General features: G+C 41.4%; 1 protein-coding gene across 2 annotated transcripts; it reads left to right on the top strand.

Moving 5' to 3' along the window:
- The first annotated feature begins 4,763 nt into the window (after window positions 1-4,763).
- On the top strand, window positions 4,764-18,211 carry NIPA2 (NIPA magnesium transporter 2). 2 transcript variants are annotated; one of them, XM_082278072.1, is made up of 8 exons: window positions 4,764-4,987; window positions 8,468-8,521; window positions 12,325-12,385; window positions 12,753-12,951; window positions 14,677-14,733; window positions 15,473-15,563; window positions 16,110-16,270; window positions 17,240-18,211. In XM_082278072.1, exons 4-8 carry the CDS (start codon window positions 12,813-12,815, stop codon window positions 17,875-17,877), a joined length of 1,086 nt encoding a protein of 361 aa, XP_082134198.1. In that variant the 5' UTR covers window positions 4,764-4,987; window positions 8,468-8,521; window positions 12,325-12,385; window positions 12,753-12,812; the 3' UTR covers window positions 17,878-18,211. The 2 variants fall into 2 exon arrangements, with proteins under 2 accessions (XP_082134198.1, XP_082134199.1); XM_082278073.1 differs by lacking the exon at window positions 8,468-8,521.
- The last annotated feature ends 937 nt before the right edge of the window (window positions 18,212-19,148 follow it).

The raw sequence follows: 19,148 nt of genomic DNA, 5'->3' as shown, positions 1-19,148 counted from the left end.
AGGATGAAGACTTCTCTGGCAGAAATGTTTGCTGGGGCTTGAATCACTTCAAACTGTCTTCAGGGTTATCTTGTGCTCTGTTCCTGCATTGCTGCACTCTGGTTACTTGCTAGAGCTTTTATTTCAAGATTTACTGCTCCACAGTTGGGTGTGCATCAAGTGGCAACAGCTAGAAAGAAGTCTGTGTCACCAGTCTAATTTACTGTCTGTCATAATAGCTTTCTGTAGAAAGAGTTGCTTGGAAAATTACAGTGACTGCCCATCTCATTCTTCATCTGAAGTTCCTAGCCCCTTGTGTCAGGTACTGGCAAATACATAACTTAGAGTCTGTGTGTGTGTGCGTGCATGCTAGATTTTAGTTGGCTGGGTTTTTTTTTAATGGTGGGATTTATGATTAAGAACTGTTTCATTCTATGTATTTGTGGTTTAGGGGACTGTGTTGGTTTAACACAGCCTGGTTTTTGGTGGGGACAGGAGAAAAGCTGCTCGAAACTTCGATGTCCAGCACAGAGCCAATCACTGAAGGCTCTGACAATGGGCAGGTTGCTAGCCCAATTATACAATTTGGTAACGCTTCTGTGATGGCATATTTAAGAAAGGAAAAACCGCGGGAAGTTCTCTCTCTTCTTCTCCTGAGGGGTGGTGAGGTGGCCACCAGGGCCCATCCCAGCAGAGGCCCGCCGGGGCCTTTCCGAGACTGGGACCGCACGGCCAGGGCTCTCCTGAGGCCGGAGCCGCCCATGCGGTGCCGGTGAGGACCACACAGCCATCAGCAAGAGACATGGCGAGCAATTCCTCAATGCGGAGCCCAGACGAGATCAACCTGTCAACTGCAACTTACAGACACCAACTTTCTTCCAAGTCAGAGGAAAAGGAAAAGTAAGGACACGTGAGGAGAACCAACACTACAGCACTGAAGTCAGCGAAAAGAAAGGGAGGAGGTGCTCCAAGCTCCGGAGCTGGGATTCTCCTGCGAGCCATGGTGAAGACTGTAATAAAACAGTTTCCCTGTGATTCATGAGGTGCATGGGGGGTGCAGATATCCACACGCAGCCCATGAAGAAGAGTAGTCATGCTGGAGTGTGTGGATGCTGAAAAGCTGTAATCTAATGAGGAACTCGAGATGACCCTTGCTTTTAGAGATAGTGGAAGAGAGCCTTCGCTTCCAATCTAGAACAGCTGATCCTTAAAAGACTAAAGTCCATGAACTAAAACGACCCACGCTGGGCAGCTGTGGGAAAACTACTTGGTGCAGCTGGAGAAATAAACATCTCTGAAACATCTATCAAGAATCGGTCCATATGTATTTCTTTTCCACAGGCCTCCTTGTTTGATACGTGTGTTACAGTATCCGCACTGTAACAACTTGGCCCGTGGGAGGGACTCACGTTGCAGCAGGTTCGGGTGGGACTGCTGCTTGTGGAAGTTAAAACCGCGCTTTAAAATTTCGCAGAGAACTGTCTTCCGTGGGAAGGATCCCACAGCACAGCAGAAGAAAGTCTTTTCCTTAAGCATACTGAAGAAAGATTTTTAAGAAGTGGAATACTGACCAAAACCCCATGTTTTGTTTCCCTGCACAGTCGGTGGAAAGAGGGAGGGACTGGGAAAGAAAGGTGTTCTGTAAGTTTGCTTTGGTTCTCATTACCCTTTGTACTTTTAATTCTGTTAATAATAAGTCTTCTTTATACTGTTTAAGTTTTAAACCTGTTTTGCCTTAAAGTGGTTTTTTTTTCTTCAATAATCCTTATTTCCACTCATGATAATGACGTTTTCAATTCCCTCTCCTCTGCTATAGCAAAGGAACTAAGTAGATGGTTTTTTTGTGGGTGCCTGGCACTTAGCCAGCATCAAACCACAACAGGGATGCATTGATATAACTACCAGTCAAAATTCAAAATTATCTTTAAACAAGGAAACTAGCTCCTCAATATTAAATGTATGCAGTGGAAAAGATGGGTATGGATTTTTTACTGCAATTTTATTTGTAAAGGTATTGATGATATTAATGCAATGTACTAACATAAGACCAGAAAACTAGGAAGGCTTTCACTTCTGCATGCGGCATCTCTGATTTTTAAGCAGGTAGGATAAGGAGTCTGTATGTTGTTAGCAAGAAAATTCAGCTATCTATTCTTGTCTTGTGCATCTTAGGAGCTAGGCCTCTGAGGCAGCAGCATTGTGGTAAAGGCAAATGTGCTATTAACACCACTGGTATTGTTGAAAGTCTGGGACATAATCAATCCTAAGCATATTTATCTCAACACAGTTCATATGGGGAGAGTGTTAAAGACAAAAATCTCATTGTGTCAAAAGAAAAAAAAATATTCCTGTTGATTTTTGTGAGGTTTGTTCTACAAGTCTTAAGCAGAATCCCTGAAGTTCCTTGTAAGTGACACTGCAGATGTTGCACAAATAGACTCAGACATGGTTTTTTTGTTCTGCTGAGCTGTCTTCATGAAACACAGCAGGGAAGTGGTCACCAGAGACCCTGTCAGAGCTTACTGAGGTTGTATTTTTGCTCTTTGCCCTTTTAAACTTTACAAGATGTTTATACACATAGGAGATACTAAGCCCTGAAAAATCCTGTCCATAGCCATGCAGAAGTACCTACACTGACCTCTCTCATTAAATTCCTTGGGCATAAGGATGGTTTGCACAGAGGAACTGCACTATGAGAATGGGTTAAATTAGGCAGGTTACCAACATTCTCATGCTTGGAGTTCTTGCCAGATACTCAGCAAACATGCCTGAAATACTGTGCTGTTGTAAATTACTCTGAGATGGTTTGAGTATTTTCCATTACTGAGCACAACCCTTGGCTTTAAAGTAAATATTTAATGTGCCAAATTTTGTGCCAAATTGAAGCACTTGAACTCATACTTTGTGTGAACAGATGTATGTATGTTAAGCAGAACTAGCAGTTGAAGAAACACAAGGAAGATTAACAGAATGACTGAAGTTCCACAAGGGTCTAAAATGCTTGGAGGAGTCCAATTAATATTTTCAGGTATTTATTCATTATTGTTTTAGCTTGGTTGAGAGGTGTTTCTGAAGGGAGGAGAGCGGAGGGAGACAAGAGTGGAAAGGGAAGACTGAATTGACTTGCTTCTTGTTTAACTCAGGAATACGTACACATACACATTATCAGCACTTGGCATGATCACAGGCACATGTAGTTCTTATAGTTCCTTTAAACTTTGAACCTAGCTATCAGTACTTAGATGCTTCTGTTTATACTGTACTGGTTTAGGTGGTACAGGTTTTAATTTTTTAATCCATTTGAGAAACCATTTTCACCAGCTGTTAACTTTTTCAAAGACTTCACAGTTTTGGTATCTTTTGGTAAACCACAGAAAAGCCAGTGTCCTACTGTGTCATTATTTAGGTAATGACTCTAAATTGTTTAGCAGCCTTTCTATATTAAAGTATGTTTTTATATACACACACACAAAACTATTTTAGAAGTGCAAAGTTCATGTCAAGAATACTAGATTAGTTTTGTAATGGGGAATGGAATGTTGCCTTAGAGAATAAAATAGGCTTAACATTTATCCATGTGCTTTGACTGGTGTAGAAATTTGATTTTTGTGACAGAGTGAGATATAACAGGCAGGTAAAGTGATGAGGAGTGGCTTTGTTACGGGTATCCCACAAGGGAAAGCCAAGATTGGTTTTGTTTCCAGGTCTTTCCAGGTTTAGCAAAAATGAAGCAGCTGCTTGTGCGGACTAGGATAATGTCAACATAAATACTGAGAAGGCTAAAAAAATAGGAACTGCTGTAACTAAGGAATGTGACAAAACTGTCTTTTGTTTAAAGAGGCAGAGCTGCATCTTCCATGCAGAGCTACCACAGGTATTTTGGCAGTGTTGGTTGTTCAGACTTAGTCTTATAAGGCAGCTGCTTGAAGCATACTCAGAGATAGTCCTGACGAAACCAAAGAACCCTCTGAGCCTGATGCTTGTTATGACTGTTTCAAAGACTCCTTGCTGTGTGCTGAGGACAAATATTTATCTAACTGTATTTATCCATTTACTTAGTATGAGATTAAAGCAGTTTGGGTTGTAAAGCACGTGCTGAGAGTGGGTGACCTGGATTAAACCGATTCATTAACCGTTCCCTTTACCTGGCCCAGTAAAATGTCTTACTGCAAACAGCTTGTGTTTATTTCAGCCTGCAAAAGAGAAGGCTTCTGGGTGACCTAATTGCAGCCTCCCAGTACCTGAAGGGAACTTACAGGAAACATGGGGCAAGACTATTTACGTAGTGACAGGGCAGGATGGAATGGCATCAAAGTGACAGAGGGTATGCTTTAGATTAGATATTAGGAAAAATTCCGTATTGTGAGGGTGATGAGGAGCTGGAACAGGTTGTCCAGGGAAGTTCTGGATGTCTCATCCCTGGAAGGGTTCAAGGCCAGGCTGGATGGAGCTTTGAGCTAGCTGATCTAGTCGAAGGTGTCCCTGTCCACGGCAGGGTGGGTTGAAACTGGATGATCTTCAAGGTCCCCTTCCGACCCAAACCATCCTGTGATTGTGCGATTTTCTGTGAGTGTAAAATCTGCGCAGCGCGGACGCTGGCAGGGGCGCCGCGCGGGGTGGGTCGCGGGAATGACCTACCCCAGCTGCAGGGCCGCAGAGGGGTTCGCGACTCTGCCGGGAGCCGGCACCCGTCCGGGGGATGCCGCCAGCCCGGGAGAGGCGGGGCTGCGGGAAGGGGAATGTGACCCGCTGCGGGCGGGGCTCGGGGCCGGGCTGCGCCCCTTCCGGCGGCCGCTGCCGGAACCGCGGAGCGGAGGGGGCGGACGGGCCCGGGACACCGCCTCGCCTCGCCTTGCGCTGCCGCTGCCGGTCCCTCCCGTCCCGCCCGCTCATGGCGCTGGAGCGCACGGGCACCGGCCCCTCCCGCCGCCCGCTCCGGCCTCCCCCGCCCCCGTCTCCTCTTGGTTCGCCGCTTCCGGCGAGGATGTGAGAGGGGCCGTGACCGCAGGTACCGGCGGGGAGAGGCGGGGAGGGGGCCTGGCCGGCCCCTCGGGGGGCGGGGGGAGGCGGGGCTGCTTCCCCGCGAAGCGCTCGGCGCAAGGCCCTCGGCGCTGGGCGCTGCGGGTGAGGAGCGAGTGGGCCGGGGCCGGGGGCGCGGGGCCTTGAGTCTGGCTGTACGAGTGCAAGGGTGGTTTCTCCGTAGTGGGAAACTTGTGGTTTGGTCTGAGAAGGCCGAGATTTAAAGCTCTAAATCGGGCTGCTTGTGGGGTTCTCCCACCGGGCAGAGGTGTCCAGGTACGGTGTGCTGGGTCTGCCCGTGCTCCGGAGCCGCTGTGCCTCGTATTGGCGTGTGCGTGTGGTTAACCAGGGAGCTAACCCGGTTCATCTTCAGTTTGGTCCAGGGTTGAATTATCCGAGGTAGATGGTTGTGCAGCCTGGTTCCGGAGCACCTTCAGTAGTCCTTCAGAGCCCTGGTGCAGCGTTTTGACGTGGAAAAAGTAATCTTAGCTTTGCACTGTAGTTCACTGTAGTCTTAAGATGCACCAGGGGACAGGTTTAGGTTGGACATTAGGAGGAATTTCTTCACAGGCAGGGTGATGAGGTATTGGAATGAGCTGACCAGGGAGGTACCTGGTGGAGTCACTGTCCCCGGAGGTGTTTAAGAAAAGACTGGACATGGTCTGTTGACGTGGTGATGGTTGGGTCACAGGTGGGACTCGATCTCAAGTGTCTCTTCCAGCCTAGTTGATTCTGTGATTCAGAGTGAAGATTTGTGTTCATTCATACACTGTGAAGATGTTGCCTGGATCTAACTCTTTTGTCCCTATTTTTCCCCCCAATCTTTTTAAAGCAGTCAACTTTCTCTATTTCACTACAATGTCTTTAACATTGTTTTTAATGAAAATGTGATAAATGTAAGTAATTGTGGTTCTATCTTAATGCTTTTGATGTGCCTCATTGTATACAGTTGTGTTTTTTTCCTCTGAAAGGTACCGTCTTAATCAATAGAAAATTATTCCATAAGGTTTCGTCAGTATCATTGTATTTAGAATTCAGTGTCTAGTTCTGCTTTTGTTAAAGCAGTTAATTCTCATGATAAAATCCTGGCAAAGAGAAAGCAAGTTATAACACGTTATCAGTTGTGTCAAAGGAGTAGCCATGACTAATGTCTAGATTGGACTTTAACTTCCCGAATTATCTTAAATTTGAAACTGCCCGTATTAAATACTAAAGGTAGACCTTCAGTGACCCTGTGCTGGTTGCCCCTCCCACAGGAGTGGAACTCATGTGCCAGGTACAGCAAAGATGAGGCAAGTCCTATCTTGAATCTATTTTGATAGCTTTCCGTGAAAACAATCAATGCAGTATCAGCTGTAATGCACTGTCTGTATTTGTATTCAGTTAATGACTAATACTGTTTTAGTGAAGATACTTTTTAGCTTTATGTGAAAATGCTTTAATTAAAGGTCTTTTTTCATAGAATAACTACAAGCAGCACATGCAAAGAGTAGGTTTTTAATGTGGCATTTTTTTGTTTCTTCCTAATTTCATAAAATGGCGTGCTTGTTGCTTTTGCTTTATAAATAGAAATCTTCTGTAAAGAATTGATTTTCCCCGTAGCTTATCTAAACCTTTTAAAATAGGCAACTTTAGGATAGTTATGGTATGTTTTGCTTTCTGAGCATATGATAGTGCCTCTAACATTATATATATGCATATATAGAACATAAATATTTTTTTAGCTTGCCTATGTGTAATACGCAAATAATTATGTGTATAAGCTTGGGCAGTCTTTAACTTTGACAGAGCTGGAAAACTGCAGATGTGCAGTGCAAAACTGAACGTGTTGTTTTGTAAACAGTGTATACAGAATCTGTAGGTACTGCGTGCATCCATCTTGGCCTTTGAAAGGTGCACATGACTAAAGTTTGAGCTCTTTTATTCTAATACTCTGTTGTATCTGTCCTTCAGTGTTCTCTTTATACCTGTGTTTAAAAGTTGTGTTTGTGAGTGGATGGAATATGACTGAGGAAGGCTTGGATTTAATAATTATATATTTGGGGGGATTTTAGTAGTCGTACTGAGACTATTTCTGTGTTCATATTCCCCACTGCCCCAGAGTTCTGTAGGTCTAAAGGGGGGCTGTGAAGGGGGTAGAGGGGTGATGCCTGAGGTGGCCACCTAAAAACAAAGACTAGACAAGAATAAGGGAATAAAGGTAGGTATTTATCTGAAGGGCCTTCAAGGTACACCCCTGGGAGTCAAGAGGCTACACCCAAGATGGACCCCAAGTCACAAGTTCTTCACACTTTTATAAGTTTGGTTCATTTGCATATCAGGGTTAATACTCCAATTAAAACTTCAGTTAATGATGTAATTTCCCCAAGTTTACCCCCCTTCTTAAGACGTTAGTTTATGCATTTTGGGCCCAGGACAATCTGGGTGTCCTTGGAGAGCAAGCTTGGAGAAGCTTGTTATATCTAACTAGCATGAGAGAACAGTAGTTAACAGGCTACAAGAAACTTCAGTTACACACTAGGTGCTACAGGATTTGAAAAATATAAAAGTTAAAACCTAAGGCATGAGGGGAAGCTGTATGAGGAGCAGCTGGGGGTGCTTGGTCTGTTCAGCCTGAAGAAGAGGAGACTGAGGGGGGACCTCATCATGGTCCACAGCTTCCTCATGAGGCAAAGCAGAGGGGCAGGCACTGATCTCTTCTCTGAGGTGAACAGTGACAGGACCCAAGGGAATGGCCTGAAGTTGTGTCAGGGGAGGTTTAGGTTGGGCATTAGGAAAATGTTCTTCACCCAAAGGGTGGTTGGGCACTGGAACAGGCTCCCCAGGGAAGTGATCACAGCACCAGCCTGACAGAGTTCAAACCTGTGTGTGTTCGGGTACATGGTGTGGTTCTTGGGGCTGTCCTGTACAGGGCCAGGAGCTGGACTTGATGATCCTTGTGGGTTCCTTCCAATTCTGTGATTCTGTATAAACATCCTCTGAAAACTCACCATACTAAAGCCAGTAATTAAAACTCGATACTAGTTATGTTGCAATAAAAGTGCCTTAGCACTTTAATTACAGAACAAAACTGAAAGGATTAGGATGCTATTTCAGTTCAACTTTAATACAGTACCTTCTAAAGAATAGCTTAGATCACAGGTTAGTTTCTTTGATTTGTGAAGTGAAAAGCAAAGGAGTAAAAATATATATATTATATATATAATAAATATATAAATATATATATATATATAAATATATAATAAGGCTTCAGGCAAGATGTATCTAAGGAAGATGAAATAAAAAATCATACTGATTTGTTATTCAAGTGTTTTTAAAACAAAAATCCTCTTCCTTTTTAAAGCATAGATGGACATTGTAAAGTCCTCTATGCCATGCATGAAAATTAAATTGGCTTGAAATAATGGACATAATATTTTTGCCAAATTCTTTACATGCCAATTAATGTTATTTTAAATTTCTGTTTTAGAAACCTAACTTCGAAATACTTAAGTGAATGCCTCTGGATTTTGGAACAAAATTGGTATGTATAATGAGCCTTCTAAAGGCTCATCACCGAACATTTGGATTTATGTTTTGTTAGGGAATGTTTGTTTCATGTAGTTTTATGCTTGTGGAAAGGAAGAAGGGAACACATAATAGCCAACAAGACACATAATAGTCAATGCATGTTTGTTAAAACAACTTGTTGATTCAACCCCCTTTTCTTCCATGACAAGCTTTATGGCTAGAAGGGCATTAAATAGCTGCTTAATTCCAATGTTAGAAACACAAAACTTCCCATGAAGCTCTTGTAAACTAGCAGAATTGACAGTAAAATACCACAGAACAGTTTGAAAGATGCAGAATGGCTGTACCTAGAGTATTATTGTCTTGCCAAAGCAGGCCTTTGTTTAAAAATATTCCCTCATGTCTGAATCTTTGGCTGTTTAATGTTATTGATCTGGCTCAAAAGACAAAGAAATAATCAATGACACTGGGCAGGGAAGGATTGCCAGTGTGTAACCTTGGTTGAATGTTTTCAGGAAACATTTCTAAAGAAAATATGTTTTTTATAGGAGCAAATGGAAGATATTACGCCCAGCCAGGAATAATTTGCTATACAAATGCAGGAGGTTATACTAATAGAGAAGTTGAAAATGAGTCAACAGTAGGTGACTGCAGACAAAGGGCTAAGAAAACCACCTGATTTGAATGTTTGAAAAGAAATACAGTCTACCACTGTATTGCAGAAGTGATAATAACTCAAACTAGAGTACTGTATGCAGCTTTGGAAATTGCACTTTATAAAGCTATTGGGAAAGGACCCAGAGGGTGGCACAGCAGGAGGTGCCAAGCACCTAACCTGCAGAGTAATGTTGATATGTGGATACAGAGATAAAGCAACTTGTATCTTTTTCCAGTCTGGAGTGGAAAAACACAATGGGATTTGGTAGTGAAAGTGAAGATTATTAGATAATGAGAGTTCCTAATGCCATCAAAGCATGGCTGCCATGTTTGTGAAGTTTCCTTTGCAAGTATTTTGTGGGAGAAGCTTGGCTGAATTATCTGTAATGAGGAGCAGCAGTGAATTATGTAGTACATGGCAAAGGGTTGAAGTAAATGGCCTGTTAAGGTCATTTTTTTGCTTATGGCATCATCCTGTTCATAGTTGAAAAGAGCAGGTTTTAGAAAAGATTCTTGAATTTAAATAATTTAACATAGATTTAGATTACTTCTTGTAAGTCTTTTAAGACTGTCTACTGAACTCCAGAGGGCTTGTGGCCAAGTAAGCAAAGTTGGAGCAATGCACCTTGTCTGCCTTTTCCAGCTCTAGTTATTGCTTCCATACAGTATACAGCTTGTAGAAGTGATACTAATTTTCTTTGGCTGGTAATTCCCACATTCTTACTTATGCTGATCTGTTTTTAAATGTAAAATATTGCTTCATCTTATTATACCACTTTTAGTGTTTCTGAATATTTAGGGAGCATTTGCTACAATAAATGTAACAACTGTTGAGCACTGTGTTTGTGCTACTTTTGAGAGAAAATGACTTTTGAGCAAAGAAGCCTTACCTCGTGTTTTAGAGTCTGTATCTTGCTAGCATTTGTGATACATTTTGGTTACATCTTGAAAATAAGCAACAAAACTTTGTGGCTAATCTGGGCTTGCTTATCTCCCGCAGTTTTATTTTTCTCATTACAAGTTTCTGCATCTCTCCCTGTCTGATAACCTTCAAACCCAGTTCCCTGTGTGGTCTGTCATTGCACTGCTGCACACTGAGAGTTATGACGCCAGCAGATCCACAGGCAGTTCATTAATGAGTGGCTCTTGGAGGTATGGTAGGTGTTGTAGCTTCTGTGAGTAGGAGAGTCTCAGCCCTTCATTACTTCTCTGAAATCAGAGCAGGAAACTAGTACTCCTCCATGACACTGCTGGTCTTGAGTGGATGAAGTGTTCTATGTGTTAAAATCAGCTGTGAACTTGATTGAAGAACCTTTGCAGAACTACACGACTGCCAGCTTTATTTAACTCCTACATTTTCCGGCTTCTCTCTGTTTATAACCTAGTAGTGGCCCTGGCTGCTGGAATGCAACAGCTTTGGCACGTCCCAAGGCAGGAAAATGAGAGGCGTATTTATTCCAGAAACTGCTCATTTCATGGCATTTTCTTTTCTCATGCCCTCAGATAATTTTTCTTGATTATATTAATGAGGATGCATTAGTTCTTCTTTTATTAAGTTTTAGGGTTAGAATTAAAGTCCTGATTTCCTGAAGTGCAAAACTTCCAGTGCTTGGTACTGCTTTGACCTTGCACATGTCGGTTCTACACGTGCAAATTATATCTGTGCTGTATGCAGTGGGAACCAGAGCTCTTCAGAGCAGCTGTGTCCACCATGACTGTGTGATGTTTGTCTGCAACTGTAGACATCTGAATAAACCTTGGTGGAAATAAGGTAGTCCAGCCCAAGCAGAAATACACACTGGTCATGTGTGTGAGGACAAATAAACTTGATGGGAGGAGCTAGCAGTAATTTATCTGAATTTATGTAATTTATGTGGTTGAGATATGTGTTCTTGACAAGGTTAACAAAGTGGTTGACAGGGCAAGTCAGTGTATTTGGGATGGGGGGGAAAGTAGAAATACTAGGTTTCGAAGTGTAGCATCCTTTTCAAGTCTAAATTCATAAAACTACCTGTGAGCACACAAGTTTCCTCATTCTTCTGCAATCAAATTCTTCCTCTGCTGCAAAGAAAAGCAGCCTGTGCTTCTCCCTTGTTTTTGGAATGCAGTGGGTGGAAGGTGTCAGGATGGGACTAACTGATGCTCTTTTCCTCTGTCAGTGTAGGTGAAGGTATGCAAACCAGGGAGAGAAGAAAAGGAAAAGAAAAATGTGGTTTTGCCAATATGGAGAGTTCTCCTTTAGTAAAAAGCTGCACTAGTAAAAATAATCCCATTAGGAATGTAATTAAAGTCGCAACTGTTGAAAAAACCTGTAAATGATAATGCTTAGCAAAACGAGCCCCTGCTCCCCCAGGTGATGCTATACCACTGTCACATTTTGCACCAGCTGGAGTTGGAAGAACATTCTTAGCTCAGTTACCTGAACAGAGAGCCTTACACCAGCTAGAACAGATGGTAGAGAGAACAGTCACAAAAGTCTTATGTATTTTCCTTGCGTTAAAAACTTCTTCAAGGAACTGAAAGTCTTGTTTGAACTCAAAACCAGGATGATATTTTATGCAGTTGGTGAGGTGGCTGGGTTTGGTCTGTCTCACGCACTGATGATTTGTCTTTCTTGGTTTTGTTTGATAGGTGGTTTTGTATCATGCAAGAGTCTAGTTTATTTTTTAAAGTGGCTAGAAAGTGAAAGCACTCTCTTGTAGATCATTTACTTAGTTTGTCCTACAAAATAAGATATTAAAAATTACTGTGCAAGGATTAAGGGAAGAGGATTTGAGAATTTTGAACTGTGGCTCTTGCAGCATTTTGAGCAGTGCTGTGTTGATTGCTTATTGTTTTCCTCTACATTTTCACAGCCTAACTGGATGCAAGTAAGAGAATCTGTGTTCAGTTTTAATGCTAACCTACCAGTAGCTCTGCTAGGTTTTCCTAGAGGTATAGCACATCAATCAAAGCTGAAAGCATGAAAGTACAGGGAAAAGTAATATTGAAAGGTGCTTCATACAAGTATGGGAAACTATAAAATAAATTAACAAACAAAGGCCTTCTTGCCAGATTTTCCTGTTAAAGTGTAATTGGATGTGCATGCATGTGAGATTTGTTTGTATTATGAAGATGGCTATATGATTAAACATCTAATACTCTCTTTAATTTTTCTAGGGAGTTTATATGGAAGAAATGCTGCAACTGTTCTCAAACTCTTTTACAAACTGATTTCAATGTAAGTAAATTTTTTATCAATATCATTAGTTACATGGTGCGCCAGACACAGATCTGTGTACTCAATGAAAAGAAAAATAAATGACATATTTGTAAAATTTCCCTGCAGTTTCTAAAAGAATTTTTATTTGGGTTTCAGGTTTTATATTTCAGGTCAGAAACCCTCCCTTCTCTGTGTTCAAACTTGTTAGTTACTCATCCTTAGTGCAAGGTTACCCATGCTTCAGAGATTGCCATTTTTTTGGTTAACCTCTCTTAGAAGAGGCCATTTACAGGAGAACCAGTCACATGAGCTGTTGAGGATTTTCCTATACAGCACGTATTTCTACCAGCTTAATTCTAATGTCTTTATTTTGCTCGTGTTTCAGTTGAGTAACAGAAGTTCTACTCCTCATTGATCAATGTGACAGAATTTAGTAGTTTACGAGATGAGCCAAACTCGTGGGAGGTATGACTTCTGTATTGGTCTGGTGTTGGCTATGAGTTCCAGCATTTTCATTGGAGGAAGTTTCATCCTGAAAAAGAAAGGTCTCCTCCGGTTAGCCAGGAAAGGCTCCATGAGAGCAGGTAAATACATACATCTTTTAATAAATTGCTGATGTTTAGATATTGCTGTTTAACAGAAGATTATTTCTGTTCATTAGTTCATTAAACTAATGGTCTTGCTTTGACTTTTTTGGTTTTCTGTTACGTGTATATGAAACCTAAAACACAGAGCTGGTGTATTTTTTCTCTGGTGTCAGATAGCCGTAACTGTGTGTGACACATGCTATTTAATGCATATGTAATGCCCTCTGGGGACACTTGTCAAAGGATTCCTTTGTATGTCAGTTAAATCTAAATTGTTCTTGCAAATTGAACTTGGAAGCAGCACTCTTAACTATATATGTGCTCCTGAATGAGTGGATTTAAGAGAGTGTTAACTGTGTTTGGGTGTCAGGAGATTGTTTTAGAAAACTAAAAACCACGTGTAGTAATTGAGTGTGATGAGTAGTATCCCTCAAGGCTTCATACTGGAAGCAATGCTATTAAGTATCTTCACCAGTGATACAGACAGTGGGATTGATTGAGTGCGCTGGCAGCGTGTTTGTGGATCGCACCAGGCTGAGGGGGGCAGCTGATGCTCTAGAGCGAGGAAGTGCTGTCCAGAGGGACCTGGATGGACTTGAGGAGTGGGTCTGTGCAAACCTCATGAAGTTCAACAAGAACCAGAGCAAGGTGCTGCACCTGTGTCAGGGCAACCTCCAGTATCAACAGAGGCTGGGGGATGGACTGATGGAGAGCAGCCCTGCCCAGAAGTGCTTGCAGGTGCTGGTGGATGAGAGGCTGAACATGACCCAGCAATGTGCACTCACAGCCCAGAGAGCCAAACTTATCCAAATCAGGTGTGACAGCAGGGTGAGGGAGGGGATTCTGCCCCTCTGCTTTGCTCTGGCAAGACCCCAGCTGCAGTGCTGCAGACAGCTCTGGGATCCCAATCTGGGAAGGACATGGACCTGTTGGAGCAAGTCCAGAGAAGGGCCATGAAAATGATCAGAGGGACAGAACACTTCTATGAGAATAGGCTGACAGAGTTGGGATTGTTCAGCCTGGAGAAGAAAAGGGTCTTGGCAGACCTTATAGCACCTTCCAGTACCAAAAGGGGGCTTATAAAAAAGACAGTTGTGTTTTGGTTTTTTTTTTTTTCCCCCCCCCACCAGGGCCTGTAGTGACAGGACATGGGGCAATGGCTTTAAACTGAAAGAAGATAGATTTAGGTAGGATAGCTGCAGCATCTGCAGACGATTCAGAAGGTTGACTATGAATATTTTTATTCAGTACCTGTCATCTTTGCTTCTAAAAGATGGTTGATCTTGAGATACATAATTCATGCACCCTAGTTTGGAATGAGAAAATGTGATGTTTGTACATGTAATCAACCACGTATAAACCATGTACAATTTCCACAGAGTAGCAGTCGTATAGTAAGAGAAACATAACTTGGCTTTTCATGTCATTTCAGTGATTGGAAAGAACTGTTTCTCAGGGTAATGCAGATATGATCATCAGTGCCATTTCTAATACAAAAGAAATGAAATAACTTGTTATCAAAGGAGGCTGTAGGAGGTACATGCACATCAGAAATTGAAGATGCTTTGATTTCAACTCCTCTACCTAGAAAGCCTAGGTATCAAAAGGCTACTCATGTTTTTAAGGACATGGGTTGCAAAAATTATTTTATGTTATGGCAGTGTTATTAGTGATGGGGTGTCGTTGTTTTTAGTGGAATAGCCAACATTCTTTCAATTTTAGGTCAAGGTGGTCATGCATACCTTAAGGAATGGCTATGGTGGGCTGGACTTCTTTCAAGTAAGTGTCAAAAATTATTCATCTAAGTGTCAAAAATTTGTATTGTATAATTTTAATAAATATGCCACAGATGGCAGTATGGTTACAAAAAAAGGGAATGAGATTGGGATTCTACAATGCATGGTAATGTTATCTGGTGATTTGATGCATGCAGTTCTAATGATTTTACTGTAACTTCTCTCACATCAGAAATTCTTCCTTTAATGTAACTGCCCTCTTTGTGCAGTGGTTTTGTATGTCTTTGCTACCATATGCATTCTGTTTTTTGTCTCAGCAGAAAAGTGCATAGATATATAGGATTTCTTAAAGGGAAGCATATTTTGGGATTATGCCTGTTTTCTGAATTTTTTTATTGCTTGAACTCTCAATTTACCGGCTGCAGGTAACTGTGGCTTACTGTATGTGCTGTGCTATATCCTGCTATTGCAGATTTCTCCATGCAGAACTTCGAGTCAAGCTGGCAGGCTGGGGGGCTACAACATAGACGCTAACATAAAACACCTTCTGATTTGGTAGAATCAATTCTAATACCTGTTGCAGTTCCACAGCCTGTTTTTAAAATGTAATAGTGGGGGAGAGGGGCAGGGGTGTGTTCTGCTAGTACTGTTAGCTGAATGCAATAGTTAGAATTCTCCACTGTTCCCTTGCTGTGTGTTTGTGTCTACATGACCTCTTGCCCTGAATCAGAGGTTTGTTGCATGACAGCCTAACTCAGGTTTTAATTCCTGTTCTTCTGCAGTGGGAGCTGGCGAAGTAGCGAACTTTGCTGCCTATGCTTTTGCACCAGCTACATTAGTGACTCCTCTAGGAGCTCTCAGTGTTCTTGTAAGGTAAGAAACACTAACAGAAAGCAGTGTGAATTGAGAGACAAAAGTAAAAACACTTATTTAGAAATATGTCACTGAACTATGCTGTAATAAATGGGGTTTGTTCTTCATAATAGAGTGCTTATAAACATCAGGAGTAACTTTTAAGTTTCTCCAAATATGTAGTGGCTATGATATAAAAGGGTTCTAGCAATGCATCTCCACGTCCATCTCTGAAAAGCTATTGTCTTCTGCATTTCAAAAACACGGTGATTACAACAGAGCAGTATTTTCATTCCTAAGTAAATTTTCGTCTGTCTTAAATTATTTTTGCAAGTTCTTAGATACAGCATTTTTTTAGCAGGCAGCATAAAAAAGGGGTTCTGGGCAGAGATGTCAAATATTAACAGGTAGTTCTGTCCATAGCAAGTACCTTAAGATAGAAAATAGCTGGTTTTAAGCTGCACATTGTGTATGCAAGTGACTTGTACAGTCAAAACAACCTGTAAGCTGATGAGCAAATGGATATTACTAATTCCATGTTTGTTGGTGCCTTTTTTTATTTCTTAGTGCCATTCTGTCATCCTTCTTTTTAAATGAAAAACTTAATTTACATGGAAAAATAGGGTGTTTGTTAAGTATACTGGGATCAACTGTGATGGTAATTCATGCTCCACAAGAGGAAGAAGTAGAAACTTTGGATGAAATGTCCCACAAACTAGGTGATCCAGGTAAGGAAAATGCTGGCCTGATATGTACACAGCCCATCATTTCTTCATTATATAGTTTCATTACTGCTGCTCTCAAGTTCCAGGAAGATGGCCTTGTCTGCTTCATGTAGACATGTTGTTCAAATGAAGTAGAGATTTGAATTCTGTAACATAATTCCATAGGAACCTTTGCATGATGCCAATGAACTTGCCTGGCCTTGAATTAAGTGCCTTGATGGCAACCACTGAGGTGATTGTTCAAACAAATGCAGCAGCACAGGTAGATAAACAAAACTTCTATAAATTTTGATTGAAGTGTGTCATTTCCAAGCCCAACTTTGAACTGTCCTTAAAATGAAAAAGTAGGTGTTGTGGTGTCTGCTGAGAAGTAAGATCCTAGAGATGAGCTGCTGTGCCTATGTGGAAGATGAGTACTCAAAAATGCACATCTGCAAAATACTAATTATACAAAGGCAATTCCAGTCTTAAACATGAGGAAATAGCCAGCACAGAGATTAAAAAGCTGTTCTTAAGGAACGACCTGATCATTGGAAACCTGCTGATGAATACAGCCACCTGCCAAAATGTATCTCCTGAAAAAGACTCAATTCAGACTCAAGCCTGTGTCCAGTGGCATCTACACCTCAGTGAATCTGGGTGTAAGGCAATTTAGCAATCTAATCCTGCAGTCGTCTTGACAATAGACTGGTAAAAGTAGTAGAGCATGCCTGAGGTACTTTCTTTGTTTTGGCTAGCTCACTCTAGCATCATCTAAACTGTGATGTTGGAGGAGTAATGAGAAACATCCTGAACTCTTCTGTTTAAGCTGAGGCAGTCCAACTGTTAATGAGTATTTTCCCTGCAGCCCTAAGATAAGTACCCCTGCTTCTGATAAATAGAGTCCATAAGTAACAAGTGTGTCCATTAATAATAATTAATATTAATTTATAGTGTCTATAAATAACAAGACTTTTTTTTCCCCAACCATAGGTTTTGTGGTCTTCGCAACGCTCGTTGTCATTGTGTCTTTAATTCTAATATGTGTGGTGGGACCTCGCCACGGACAGACCAACATTCTCGTGTACATAACAATTTGCTCTGTAATTGGAGCCTTATCAGTCTCCTGTGTAAAAGGTCTGGGCATCACTATAAAGGAACTTTTTGCAGGAAAACCAGTGCTGAAACATCCCTTGTCTTGGATTCTGCTGCTAAGCCTTACTGTCTGTGTGAGCACGCAGATCAACTATTTAAACAGGGCTCTGGATATATTCAACACTTCAATAGTGACTCCAATATATTATGTAATCTTTACAACATCTGTTTTAACTTGTTCTGCCATCCTTTTCAAGGAATGGCAACACATGGCGGCTGATGACATTATCGGCACCTTCAGTGGCTTCCTGACTATTATTGTGGGGATCTTTTTATTGCATGCCTTCAAAGATGTTAACTTCACCCTAGCAAACCTGCCCCTCTCTCTGCGGAAGGATGATAGAGCAGCAAATGGCACTTTGCTGAGCACATTTGACAGCTTTAATGATGATGAAGAAAGTTCTGCCTGCCTAGGTGAAATGCAATCCACTGAGAGTCTCTCAGCCAGGAGAAATGGAAGCCTGTCAGCCTTCTGAAAATATCTACATGTTACTTAAGAAAAGAACAATTCTGTAACCCTGGAATTTTTTTTTCTCCTGTGAAATGTCTGAGCTTGTCGGGAAATTCATGTACTTTTTAACAGTATGTGTAGACAATCGTTGATTTCTGAGTTTGATTAGTTTGGATAAAGAACACTGAAATGGTTTTTATTTGCCTTATTTTTACTTTAAAAAGTACTAAAATTACCTCAGACCACAACTGGTTTTGTTGCTTAAGTTATGTGTAAATACTTTCATTTCATTCTTCTGTTTTTAAGATGTATTGCACTAATTACAATTTTATCAAAAATAAATGGCTTTATTTCTGCATTGGTGGTAAAAAGGTTGCAGCAAAGCTGGATCCTTTGTACTTGGGCCCTGACTGAGCATGGAGTGACTGTAACCATATTGAAACAGGAGCTGCAGCAACTACTCCTGTCCTAGTTTGTAAAAGAGAAAAGGGAAAGCTACATCCAAGCACAACTGATGCTTTGAAAATACTGGTTAGGTAAAGCTGTATGCAAAACTTGCTGGATTTGCATCAAAAAACCCCAGCTTTACCAAATCAGAGTAACTGGCTGGCAGAAACAAGAAGGCAGGAACTTATGCTCTGCTTGGATAGGTGAGATGGTAGCTCCTGCCACGACAATTTATGCAGAAGGAAGGATCTGAGTCATACTAGTAGCGAAAGGAGCTGTTTGCTCTTCTGTAAAAGAGGTCAGGTTCTGTCTGTGCTGCACCATGCTGCTCTGCAGACCTGTGTTCCTGACGTTACAGCTTGCTATTTTGTTTGCAGCAACACAGGCACTGGCTGCAACACTGAGTTTTTCAAAAAGAGCCAAAAAAATGAAACATTGCTTGGGAAAAAAAAAGGGTGAGGCAAGTAACTGGTAATTTAATTTTGTAAAGGCTGAAAATAAAAATTAGGGAAGAAGGTTTTATAAGAACATTTTACCATACATGTGAAATTTGGAAATACTTGGGACAGAGACTAATAGTTACTGCTGGATGTTGTCAGGTCTAGTGCTTAGTGTTTAAGAGAAATTAAGATTTTTCCTAGGACAGAAAAAAACCCAAATTACCACCTGTGAAACAAAATTAATCTGCTTCCTTTGGTGTGTGTCGTAACATACAGGAGGGGCAAAGGTGTCAAATAAGAAAAAGGTTCTTTAAATTCTGGTTGAAGATCAGGATTTGAGCTTCTCTGTAATCAAAAGGCAGATCACATCAGCTGTGCTCAGTCAGGGGAAAAGGTGCCTCCAGCACTT

The sequence above is a fragment of the Coloeus monedula genome, assembly GCF_965178545.1.
Source record: "Coloeus monedula genome assembly, chromosome: 3".
In the NCBI taxonomy this organism is placed as follows: domain Eukaryota; kingdom Metazoa; phylum Chordata; class Aves; order Passeriformes; family Corvidae; genus Coloeus; species Coloeus monedula.
The sequence above is the reverse complement of the archived record's forward strand: the minus strand, read 5'-3'. Positions and strand labels throughout refer to the sequence as shown.

Bases quoted from the DNA above. Each gene is read 5' to 3' on its own strand.
- NIPA2 (XM_082278073.1), top strand. From the start codon at position 12,813: ATGAGCCAAACTCGTGGGAGGTATGACTTCTGTATTGGTCTGGTGTTG. The intron at 14,734-15,472 runs GTAAGTGTCAAA...GTTCTTCTGCAG, and splicing joins GTGGGCTGGACTTCTTTCAA to TGGGAGCTGGCGAAGTAGCG. The intron at 15,564-16,109 runs GTAAGAAACACT...TTTATTTCTTAG, and splicing joins GCTCTCAGTGTTCTTGTAAG to TGCCATTCTGTCATCCTTCT.